This window comes from Pangasianodon hypophthalmus, chromosome 23 (assembly GCF_027358585.1).
Source record: "Pangasianodon hypophthalmus isolate fPanHyp1 chromosome 23, fPanHyp1.pri, whole genome shotgun sequence".
NCBI lineage: Eukaryota > Metazoa > Chordata > Actinopteri > Siluriformes > Pangasiidae > Pangasianodon > Pangasianodon hypophthalmus.
The window spans coordinates 5,204,909-5,218,121 of record NC_069732.1 but is presented as its reverse complement, the minus strand read 5'-3'; the positions used below and the strand labels follow the sequence as shown (position 1 = coordinate 5,218,121).

Below are 13,213 nucleotides of genomic sequence, written 5' to 3'. Positions count from 1 at the left end.
GCTCAGGCTAATCTCGGATCCTGGAGGATGAGTGGGTCACCGAATACGACATGGTTTTAAGAAGATGAAAAAATGCACTAATCACAGGCCCTTCTTAGTCTTTGGGAGATAAGTGGGGCATAACTGTTAATATTTGTGGCTTATCACTAAAAAGGATGCAGAAGCAGAGAAAGGCTTTTATCCACACAAACACAGACTCACGCATGTATGCTTGCTTATTGAAGAAAGAAACTCTAAATCTTGCTTTAGGTCCTCATTTAAATGCCTTTGAAATCCCTCTAAGGAGCAGTGCTAAAGGGCTTGATTAAACACAGTAATCAGTTGTGTGGGTCTTTAGTGTTTGTGCGTCTCTGCTATTTCTGATGTATCTCTCCAAAGAGCTGTGTATACAGCATAGGGACTCACCAGTTTCAACATTTCAGCTGGTCACCAAACTTTACATGAGCTTAATCAGGGATGTTTTCAGGTTCAGGTTCTAAGGTTCTTTAGGATGGGAGAGATACTGAGCTGTTCTTGGTAAAATGATTTACAATCTAATGTCATTTGCACAGTAAGATTGCACAGCTTTGCATACAGTATTTATGGCACCCAGTTTATCATGATGCTGCTCCTGTTATTCTGTTTTTAATTTCTTTTTACTGTCCCATGTATTCAGTGTGCTGTTATTCTCCTAAAATTGGAGTCCATGCACATACACCTCTACTGCTATACTGTTTTTTTTTTTTTTAATCTATGAGGCGTATTCCTCTATAAAATATTTGACGATTGTAAGAGTGGCAGCGTGTTGTGAAAACCCCATCTCAGACGCTTCTACTCAGGAAACATCTGACAACCTCGAAGATGTGAACTATGCACAGGTTATCTGTTTAATCTGAATGGAAAAATTCATTGACTCTGAATACGACCCATAGTTTTTCAACCTCTTAAAGTCCTGGTTTGTTATTCACATTGGTTATTAATCCTAAAGCACAGTATGGAGTAACTATAGTACAGTTATAAGGAAAGGTCTGTAAGATGAATGCAAGTCTAGACTCACTGACAGGTCCTGAAAGATTTAAAGTTAAAAATGAAAACAGATGAGATACAATTACACAACATGTTGTAGGCAGGTATGGGTAGTATTTCTGACATTTGAACCACTACGTTGCTATATTTCTGTGCATTTGATGGTTCTAGAAAGATATCAGTATGTCATTTGTTATCAAAATGCATTAGTTTCATTGTATCATGCTATTGCGAGTCTGGTGGATTTTAGAGCAGCTTCCAAACACCTGAGTGACATTTCTGTTTTTGGTATGTTTATATTAAAAATAAAACATATGTTATTACTGGAGGGTCCATAATGTTCTTTATTAGTCATGACTGTGGTTTTTTTTAGCTAACAAGTTATACTATTTAGTGAGCTGGATGCTAGTTTTTGAAAATATAGAAACACACTTTGTACATAAAGGACAATAAGTGACATATTGGATCAGTTGTGCAACTTCAATTCATAAAGGTAGTGCTGTGGTGAATGATGAGTTCAATGCTAGCTAGCGGGCAAAACTGCTATGATCATAGCTTTGTTAACCTCTTACCAACACACAGGAGAAATATCTTATAGCCGATTAACATTCATGGGTCAGAAACAGTTTAGAAATGAAAGTATAATCAACCCTGTGTGATTTGTTTCAGGACACCAATGTCATTTCTGAATAATCTCTAGTGGAAAAAATGGATACTGAGGGTAAACGAATGAAATAGCATTAGATTTCATCCACCAGAACGCAAATCTTAACTTTATTAGCTGGCTCTACTCATCTGCTGTACAAAGTGTATTTCTGTATTTTTAATACACAAAAAATAATACTGTACCAATATTTTATAAAAATAATACTGTACCAAAAAATAACACTGTACCAGTAGGTTGCAGTTTTATATATATATATATATATATATATATATATATATATATATATATATATATATATATATATATATATATATATATATTATATAACAATTTGTTGTCGTCTGGATTTTCCTTGCCAGACTTCCATCTTATTTCAACTCAGGTAAAACCTATTATACTGGAGGCTCAATATTTCATCTCACTGTAAATATAGATATGGATATGGTTTCTCAGTGTTTATATGAATGCAATTACAATAAATATGGACTTGATACCTGAAAGCTCTTGGGGTTGAGGCTGCGTGGGTTCTCCGAAGCCGTCTTCAATTTGCCATCCACTGTTTTCATTAGGTTCTCCGTGTCCCTGACGTACTGTAAATCCCGGTATGTCCTTAAATCCAGCACCTCCATAGACTGGGTAATGTTCTGGACCTGTCAATCATACACAAGTACACACACATACACAGTGAGGTCACTGTGAGTTAAGCCTTCGAGTTTGTTTGGGTCTGAAAGGATCATGTGGCCTCAAGAGCTTTCAGCGCTAGAAGATGTAGAGACATCAGCTCCACACACACACACACACACACACACACACAGTATAGAGTGTTATTATAAAAGGAGCCAGTAGAAGCTGTTATATTCTGAAGGCATCCTTGAGATCTCGTGCTGAGAGGGACTGACCCCAGGTGTCCTCATTAGTGTGTGTTTCATAAGACAGAGGTGTTCGAGCCTCACAGCTGCTGCCTGAGCTCCCTACACACTTTATCCGATTTCATAGTGTGTGTGTGTGTGTGTGTGTGTATGAGCTTCCTGTCCTGCCAACATTCACACATTTGGTGTAGGGGCTCTACACTTTAACACTGAAGTCATCACTCTTAAATAAGTCAAAAATGTCTTTTGTTCCCCCCTAATAAAAACTATAGATCAGCCAATCGACATGAATCTGGACTGATTGCGTAGGCGTTCTGAACTCTCCTACATTAACTTGCCCCATCCCCTTCTCCCCATATCATATTAGTAATCTTACAGCTGGTGCTCTTATCTCGACTCGACATTCCCGTTTGACACATGCTCTCATGTGGCACACTCGCTTTCTGTCAAGGTAAATGGAGAATGTTTTGAGTTGATTAATGTGAAATCACATCTATAAATGTAGGTTTGACTTAGCCAACATTAGACATGTATATAGTTATCATTAGTTAAATGTATTTATTAGAGATACCAGTGAAAAATTTTCTCTTTCAGCTGTTCGGATACAAGAGAAAAGCGGCTGAAAATATGGACAGAAAAAGATTACATAGAGACAGAATGGGTGGTTAGCTGATTACAGTGGAATATAGAATAAAGGCAAATTTATGTAGTATTTCACATTATTAGGTCCAGTTCCAGGGTCCTGGTTTGATTCTGAGCTCGGGTAACAGCAAAGGTTCACGTGTGATCCCCATGTTCATGTGGGTTTTCTCTGGGTTCTCTGGTTTCCTCCCACCTACCAAAAACATGCTGGTAGGTTTACTTGTATGTTCTAAATTGCCTCTAGGTGTGAGTGTGTTTGTACAGTGCTCTGTGACAGACTGGTGTCCCATCCAGGGTGTATTCCTGCCTCACGCCCAGTGTTCCCAAGATAGGCTCCAGGTCCACCGTGACCCTGACTAGGACAGAGTGATTACTGAAGACGCATGAATGAAAAAAGATTCAGTAGGCCTACAGTACAATCTACACTATGCTTTACAAAACATATATTGCTAATGTAATTTAGAAAGTGCTTAAAGACACTGTTTGGTTGAGAAGCAGCTGATCAAAAAAAGAAAATGTCAGCTACGTGGAAACAAGTGTCAGTACTGGTGATCAAAAATCAGCAATATATCCAATATGCATGGTTTTATTGTTCTAATTTTTTTTTCTGTGTACATGTTTTACTTTACGCCCTCTTTCCGTTACTACTCATTATTCTCATTTTACATTAACATTTATGGCCTTTGGCACTACACAACTGGGTTGGCAGGTTTCAGGGAATCTCATTGAGCATGTGCTAGACAGGTATTTATTGGCTGACAGAGAGTGACTATGTGTGTATAGTAAATGGCTACCAGTCTAAAAAAAAAAAAAAGAGGTGGATTCAGGTGCTCATCGATTTCTTCAGACTCCCTCTTCTATTTACCGTCTCATTTCAGCTCCCAGGGTATAGCCATTCCACCTGAACATGACATCAATGTCTAGATACCCTGGACACCCTCTGCCTTTTTCTCTTTTCCTGTCAGTCTGAAGAGTTGGTCAGCTGTATTATGGCAAGCTTTCACATGACGTATTTGCGGCATGTGTGGAATTTTAATGGCAGCAGTTTGGAGAGGAAGTGTGTGACCACAATCGGGCTACATGGAGAGAAATATAGACTTGGAGATGGAGAGATAAAGCAGAGAAGACGAAAATGTTGATGAAGTAGAAAATCAGATAGGCGAGGCAGGAGAGAGATGGATTAGGAGATAACAGGAGCAGAGGTTAATATTCATTCACAGAGGCACCCCATTGATTAAACTGCAGGTCTGTTGAATCAACAACACGCCTCCTCCATAGCATCACCTCTCTTCTTTCTTTTTCTCTATCCCTCCGATTTCACACTCTCCTCTTTTTCTCCTTATGCTATCTCAGGTCTCCTTGCATGGCACATAATAAGCAGCCTTGGGCGATACTGCCATATAGATTCCTTTCCCTCAGCACAAACGCCATCGTGTCCTCATTAGTGTTGAGATTCACTGTAATGGTCAGTACACTATTGTCCTTCGATGCAATCTGTGTGTGTGTGTGTGTGAGTGAGAGAGATATTTAACAAAAAAAAAAAAAAAGTTTACATGAAGACGACATATGGTACACTGCAAAAAATATATCTTTGCATGTAAAAACATCTTAATATAAGCAAATTGATCTAATATTTTCTCTATTATGAGATTATCATAAAACAAATATAAGACTTAAGAGATTGTGCAGATTCATTCAGTAAGCTCTTTATCCTGGTCTGGGTCACTGTGGATCCAGAGCCTATCCTGGGAAGACTGGAAGTGATATGGGATGCCAGTCCATCACACAGCAGCACACGGACATGCACACCTAGGTTTAATTTAGAGTTGCCAATCCACCACGTTTTTTTTGAGGTGGAAAAAAATGAATATGGAAAGTGAACATGGAAAGAACATGCCTCAAAGACAGTAACCTGAGCTCAAGATTGAACCAGGAGCCCTGGAGATATGAGAGAGCAATGCTAGTCACTGCACCACCATGAGGCCCCAAACACTTCAAGACTAAAATTAGTTAAATGTCTAGATATAGGTTTAATTAATGGTATGTTTTTATATTAATCTCCTCATAAGAAGTATTAGATAAATTCATCTAAACTTAAGCTGTAATTTTTTTTCCAACAGTAATCAGCTAGCCAGTCCACCATTTAGATTAATGAAAACCTCTGTATATTAGGGATGTAATGCAATGCCATTATCTGTATCTGTTTAGTGCTTTTAATGGAGCTGTGGCTCAGTATATGATGAAAGCATATTCCTATTGTTTGGGCAGATATAGGGTAGAAATATGGTTTTATTTCGGAGCTCACTAAGGCACCGGCTAGGTCAGGTTACTGGAGCAAAGCACTGTTGAAGGAAAAAAAAAAAAAAACTAATAGTGCTTCCCCTTTTAGTATCACATTAATGAATGCAGTCTTTGTTCTGAGAGCAAGGTTGCCAGGTTCAGCATATAATTGCCATGTATTGCAGATATATACTGCAAATCTGAAATGTGTACCACACTTAATTTGTTTCTTATGAAAAGACTGAGAAACAACGGAAAAACCCTTTTCGGTTTTTGAGTTGTAGTTGGGGTGGGAATTTTGCTGAACCCTGGCAACCCTCCCTACAAACTTCCACAAGTTGTCATTTAATGTTCCATATAAAAGTAAAAACCTTGCGACTTTTTTTTGTTTCATCCTGTGGGATCATAGTCCTGACGCACACACCTTTTCTGTAGCCTTCTGGCAAGTTTTCTAAAAACAAAACCAAAAACTCAGAAAAAACCCGGAATACTGCACCTACTGTTCATATGTTTATTTAGGTTGCATTATCTGTTCAATCTGAATAATGTATTCATATTCAGTTACATTCCTACTGTAGAGAGATAATGGAGACTTGATATTTTGTTCCACTGTATTTACTGCTTAAAAATTATGTCATGCTCACCTGTTTATCAGATTCCACCTAAACCCTGTTCACAAGATTTTCTGATAGCTTATGTTGTGATGCAGTGGCACAGCGTACTATTTAACTGAATAGGTGTCTTTCCTTTTTTTTTTTTAGTGACATCCACTGATCAAAATAATTTGGTCAAAAATCCATTTATGTTCTCCACATTTATATTTAATTTCATGCATAGTGAACATGAGTGTCAACACTTAGACTTGTTATTTGCAAAACAATAACTTTCCATCTCTGATGCTAGGAAGCCTATTATAGTGAAATTTTAGTCATGGATTCTTTTTTAAAGCAATTTAACAACACACATAGGTGAAAAATGTGGATGTTTTTGACAATTTGTCATTTCTGCTTGTTATTTGCAAGTCAGTAACTTATTTCCGTCTCTGATGCTAACATGCTAACAAGTACGCTACAGTGAGATTTTAGTTGTACAGTCTTTTTTAAAAGTAATTTAACAGCACATCTGAGGGAAATGTTGATATTCTTGACAATTTTGTCTTGGTTCCACTTGTTATTTGCAAAACAATAGCTAGTTTCCATCTTTGATGCTAAGATGCTAAAAAGTCCACTACAGTGAAATTTAGTCATAAAGCCTTATTTTTAGTAATTTATCAGCACATCTGAGAGAAATGTTGATATTCTTAACAATTTGGTCTTGTTTCCACTGTCACTTATCCTTTACATTGCCCCTTATAACGTAAGACTTCACCGCTACGTGCTAGCTAGCGAAATCATAAGGCTCTGTCATTAGTTCTCTTTCCTGTGCAGCGTCCATATTTTCCTGTTGCTTAGCAACAGTGTTCTCATTACTTTATAGACTTAAGCTTGTGTTTTCACCAGCAAGTAAGACATTTGTGATAATGTGTGTGTTCTCACAGAGGTAGAAAGACTGTGTGACATTGTGCGCGCGTGTGTGTGTGTGTGTGTGTGTGCGTGTTCCATTTCCTGCTTTTTGGATTATTTTTAACTTTTTTTATTATGTTTCTCTCCTAATCTTAGTCAGATGGGGACAAAGGGAAAAGAATTCAAGGGGAAGACTAAATAAATCCAATTTCACGGCAGTATTTAGGACATGCCCTCTTTTAGAAGCATGCCTACCTCATGTTCTCTCACAAACTTTCTCTAATGGAGAACACCAGAATTAATGGAGAACTAATCGTTTGGCCTGTTCGAGTAATGACTATGTGTAGGTGTGTAGGTGAGCTGTGTTATGGATTAAAATACATTATCTGCATCTGTGTGTGTTAAAAGCTGTTTTACATAAGTTAATGAAAGTTACAGGATGGAAGATTTAAGGATTTGTCCTGTGACACAATGACAAATGTAGATTTACACTACACACCTGTAATAAAGGAATAAAACATGAAGGAAATGTGGTCATAGGAAAATAATCAACGTGGTTCCTGTGGAGGTAACAGCTTTTTCTTCCTTTTTCTTCCTTTTATACCACAGCAATTTGCCAGTGATTACTTTTGTTTTCTGTAATTAAAAAAAAACAAAAAAAAACAGGATGTCATACTTTTTATCTGTTTGTAGTTTCCCAGATCTTGTCCCAGTTTTGAAAAGTTATAAATGTCTTAACTGCAGACGGAGAGAGAGAGAGAGAGAGAGAGAGAGATTAAAATAATAATCACTCTACCACTTAGCAATGATTGTGGTGATGTGATGCTTTTAGGAAACACAGCATAACATGTAACTATGCTCCATAACATGTAACACTAAACTAATAAAACGTACATTGTGGTGTTCTATTATAAATAAAAAAAATTACTTATTGGCAAATTGCTGTAGTATAAGTGGAACAAAACATGCTGTTATTGGAAAATAATCAACTCCATGGTAGTAACAGTACCTTCTTGTCAGGCCACCCCACACCACTCTGTCGTTGATTCGTTTCCTATAACTGCGAGCCTCTGAGTGTTTTATTCCTTACATCTTTGCTCCCCAGTGGTAAGCCAAGGTTAGATTTGTTCTAACTTTGATATGTTTGCAGTACCTACATTTTCCTACAGATTTGTTGTAGTATTGGATCATAACACTAACAGTCCATCTGTATGTGTATATGTGCAGTCTGTTGATTCAGCGCGTGTAAGTGGCTGGCTTTGTAGTGTGTTAGACAACACACACCTTCTCCATGAGCTGGCGGAGCTGGCGGCTGCGTGGGTCTCGATTACACATGTTCTGGGCCGGAGCCACCACCGTGCAGATACACTTCCCATCTGCATCCTGCGCGGAGCTGTAGATCTGCCAGCCTTCCTCCGGGCTCGGGTACAAGGCCTAGAGAGAGAGAGAGAGACGGAGAGAGAATGTAATCAGAAACACCAGGGGAAACGGTGAGAGAGGGGAAGGGACGAAGTAAGGATGCATCTGTTTGTGAGTGGCGTAGTTCCTAATCAGTTTGGACACTCAGTGGAACAGGAGATGCTTGGAATCGATAGAGCTGCTCTCTGCACGGGGAGTGTGTGAGAATAGATGCATCTCTTTTAGCCCTATTAGAAATGCTTGCCAGCAAACACACACAATCACAGCTATACATGACATAGAAAGGCGATGGGAAGATGGGAATAAAACAGATTGAAAGGAAGCATCAGACTCTCTCTTACTCTCTCTCTCTCTACTCAGAAGGTCTACCTCGCTCACCCCCACTCATTCTCCCCACATTGGATTAAAATGTCTTGGTGGACAGGATGCTATGTGATAAGGGTGTAAACTAGCTACCTCCCTATGTGCTAGCAAAGCTTTCTGTCACATCTTATTACCACCACTGACCCCACAACCATCTTCTTCATCTGTCCCCCTTCTCTCTCTCTCTCTCCCCATCAGTTTCCCTTTCTTTCACCTCCATCCATTTTCACCTTCCATTTCTGCTATCGTTTATTATCTGTGTGTCCTCTTCTGCCCCTTGCTATCTTTATTCTGTCTCCATTTCCCTCCCCTGTGGCTTTACCCTACTCATCTATTCAAGAGCATTTTCATCTGTGCACTCCGGGATCCCTATTTTCAGCACCAAGTTCTCCACCCCCAAAATAAACTTCACCTAAAATGACACTAAAGCTTAACAATCTAAAAATACAGTGCAAGGGTGTTCAGTGTCCTACTAGACTCCACACACACACACACACACACACTTATACGACTATTTATCTTTTCCTGTTTGTGGTTCTTGCAGTGCTTGAGGCTATGCTAGACACTTTCTCTTTGATTCTTTATTTCCAGACTCCCCTGGGTGTGGCCATGTGGGAGGGCACAGGGTACCAGCTGCCACCCTTGAAACAAGCCTTGCCACACCAACTACCAGCCCATGCAGCCTTAATGAATCATATTTAGCTAATGCTGATGTAAATCATCATTGTAGCATTGTAGATATTTTGACCAAATTCCTTAAATACACTTAAATATTAACTTCAGAACCTTTTGTCCCTCTGGAGGAACCTTTAAAGGTTATATCTAGAAAAGAACAGACAGGTTTTCCCTATCTGAAAAAGTAGAAGTGCTTCAGGAAGCAAGGAAACTGTAAATTTCCAATGAAACCTTGAGGAACCGTTTTCTCAACAGTGTGTTAGGAACTATAGAGCAGATGATGTTGACGTTAATTTTCTATAACAGCTCTGTCAATAGTTCGGGTTTATATTAGCGCAGTTGTGGTAATGTCATCATTTCTATAGTAACAACTTAAATAGGGACTTGTATGGGGGACGCTCCACAAAAACGATTTTCAAAATGTGTAATTGTTGATATGATAAGTTTTCTCTGCCGAGATATTTATGTAATATTTATGGAAGGAGTCTCCAGTGTCAGTGCTTTGTAGCAGTCAGAGGTAAAGCTGTAACTAACTTTTTTTTTCTGATGTAGGAGTTTATGCTTTGTGGTTGCTCAGTAAAAGGACAAGCTGTGTTTTTGTCTTCAAATGAGAGAAAATAGAAACCGTGAGGGAACGAATGTTTGTAGCCGTTATAACGTAAGTGATAAGAGGAGCTAACTTGTTTTGTGATGTTCTACAACAGTAAATGTAACTGTAAATGGATAAAAAGTATGACATGTCAAGTAAAAAAAAAAAAAAAAAAAAAAAAACTTATTGGTATAAGAGGAATAAAACATTTTGTTACATGTTATAGAAAAATGATCAACTTTGGGGTAGTAACAGTAACTCTTCATCACACCCCCCAAGTGTTTTATTCCTTGCATATTTTGCACCAAGGATCAAACCAGATACTCTGCAAATGAAACATCATCCCATAAGTAATCCAGTTCGGTCACCAGTTAGTGTGCTCTTATCCCTGCCCCCTTTGTCACCTTGGACATGCCCCTATAGACTCCTTTAGAACTATTATACTTTTGTGTCTTTTGAATTCAGCACCGCAGTCTTCATTTCCTGTGTGCACACTTAAGATTCATATGAACAATTATACAATAATGTAACAGGAATAGATATTATGCACTTGATGCACTGCACCAGCCAAACATTTTCTCATTTAACTGATGCTTTTGTCCAAAGCCCAGCTGTAAGCAGGGTCTCTGCTGCAGCCATTTGGATGATGGCCTTGTTCAAGGGGAGCAGAGGTAGTGGCATGCATGAGCTGGGACATTTTTACCCAAATTTCAACTAATTCTACTTATGTGAGTTGTTGCCAATTTCCACCACAGTATCTAGATCTCTTCTTGTCACATGATAACTACCAACCAGGCAAGGTTAGAGCTAACACACGAACCCAGCCACTACTCTTATTCCTGCAATACGACACAGCAGCTTTACACAAATATGCTGTACACATGAGCTAACACACATCCACAATTAGCTAGCGTCATACTAATTGACAGACGATAATCAGGTCATCCTTCCAACCAATAAAGGTCTCCTTGCTATCCATAGATAGCCAAACTCAGTCTTATGACAAGCCACTAGGACTAAGCCTTAGACAGTTGTGCCAGTCTGGATCCTATCAGCTGAGATTTGAAACCTAAACCATAGATTAAGTTCAGAGAACCTGAGATACCATCATCCAAAAGACATCCTTTTATTTTGAAAGAGGAGAGTGCCTTATACCAGTACTCATACTCATCCCTCTATTTCATCCTTAAGGCACAAGTAGCCTCAGAACTGAAAAAAGCCCTCTCTATGCCTCTCTGTCTCACTAGATTTATGTTTTTCTACTCCCAGGGGACACGGTGGTTAGTGGTTAGCACTGTGGCCGCGCACCTCTGGGGTTGTGGGTTTCAAATCCCTCCTCTGCTCTGTGTGCATTAGGTTTGCATGTTCTCCCCGTGCTTCAGGGGTTTCCAAAGACATGCATTGTAGGCTGATTGTAGGCATTTCCAAATTGTCTGTAGTGTGCGCGCAATTGTGCCCTGTGATGGGTTGGGACCCTGTCCAGGATGTCCCCTGCCTTTTGCCCTGAGCTCCCTGGGATAGGCTCCAGGTTACCCCACAACCCTGTGTAGGATAAGCAGTACAGAGGATGGATGGATGGATGGATGGAGGTTTTCTGCCTCCACCACTAGAGGTCAGTTTCATCAACAGGTCTTAATGACTGTAATCTCAACTGCTAAGTAGGTTGTAGTTTTAGGAAGGATTTTACACACAGAAATGTTAAAGAAACACAAAGCTAACATTACCAAGAGTGCAATTCAAAAAACTAATTGAATTACAGACATGGTGATGCAGAGGGTAACGTTGCCGCCTCATAGCTTCAGAGTCTCTGCGTCAATCCTGAGCTTGGGTTAATGTAGAGTTGTCCATGTGGGTTTCCTCCGGTTTCCTCTAACCTCCCAAAGACATGCCAATAAGTGGATTGGCTACTGTTAATAGCCCCTGGGTATGTGTGAATTTTTGTGTGCATGGTGCCGTGCAGTTGACTGCCATCCCATCCAGGGTGTATTCCTACATCATGTCCACATCAAGAATTCCACACGCATGGAAAACAAAGTGAGTATAATTATAAGAATATACATAGAATATAATACCAGATATCATAAAAGATGATGTAGATTCAGAAGGTCAAAGTAGACCTAGGTGTATGGCAAAAAGACCTTTTGAGCAAGGAGGAAAAAAAAAAAAGCCTTAAAGACTTCTGCAAAGATCAAATTGTTCATTGAGAAAGCTGCTTCTGCAATGAACCAGCGAATATTTAACAGTACGATGTGATTACCATTAGCAAATCTGGAAAATTGCTGTGGTATAGGATGAATAAAACACTTCAGGATAATCAACTTCAGCCATCATTGATTATTTTCCTATAACAGCATGCCAGGTTGTGTTTTATTACTTGCTTGCTGTATGTACGTCCCATCATTTGTCCTTGAGGAGAAATCACAAATTCTTGCTCTTTCATCATGAAATGCAATATTTAAAACCAAAAAATTTTCTGCTATTTTTCATCACTAAAAGGGAAAAGATACAGAATATGATATGAATTAGAAAGGTTGCAGACAGCCAGACTCAGTTGAAAGTCCTAGGCAGTTTGTACATCAGTACCTGACAATACCATACACAAGCCTATTGTCCTTTGAGTGATCTATCCAGACAAACCAGACATCTGAGCTTAGCTGCGGCTGCTTCTTTATTACTGGGATATTTGTGAGCTATCTTCAGACGAGCCAAAACACATCTCCCTTCAGCCCATGAGCACATCTAATCTTATCTTCTCCAATTCTCCTAGCCTGGCCCAGAGCACTGCAGCCTTTAACTCTGTTTCGTCTTACCCTGCTGCTCCTTCAGCTTCCTGTCAGATACATTTTAGCTCCAGATTTGGGGTTTCGTCCATAGCCCCGAGCAGCCTGGAGCCTCTCGGTGCAATATCGTGTCCCATCAGTCACCTGAGCAGCATGCGTTCATCACACATGGCAGCGAACAGCGCTGCACGTGATAGCTATGGGAGAGAGGAAGATAGGAGCTGCAGCCAGCAGGGAGTCCCTTTGAATCATTTCCACCTATTGAGCTATTACTTTTGCTGAAAACACTCCACTACTGCTGCAAATGAGGGAGAAGAAAGCAAGGTGCCTAGGCAGTAAGGATATAATGGAATGGCACTTTGTATGTATGTGTGTATAATTATATATATATCTCTGTTTAGTGCTCCAAATATCCATTTCTG

The 13,213-nt window shown here is 39.4% G+C and overlaps 1 protein-coding gene across 3 annotated transcripts in view; it reads right to left on the bottom strand.

The window, feature by feature from the left end:
• olfm2a (olfactomedin 2a) overlaps positions 1-13,213 on the bottom strand; it is a 111,232-nt gene that overhangs the window by 14,520 nt on the left and 83,499 nt on the right. For all 3 annotated transcript variants that reach the window (XM_026945958.3, XM_026945957.3, XM_026945959.3), the window contains exons 2-3: positions 8,250-8,399; positions 2,167-2,322 (exon numbers count right to left, since the gene is read on the bottom strand). In XM_026945958.3, the coding sequence (XP_026801759.1) occupies positions 2,167-2,322; positions 8,250-8,399 (306 nt within the window). The remainder of the gene's footprint in view (positions 1-2,166; positions 2,323-8,249; positions 8,400-13,213) is intronic.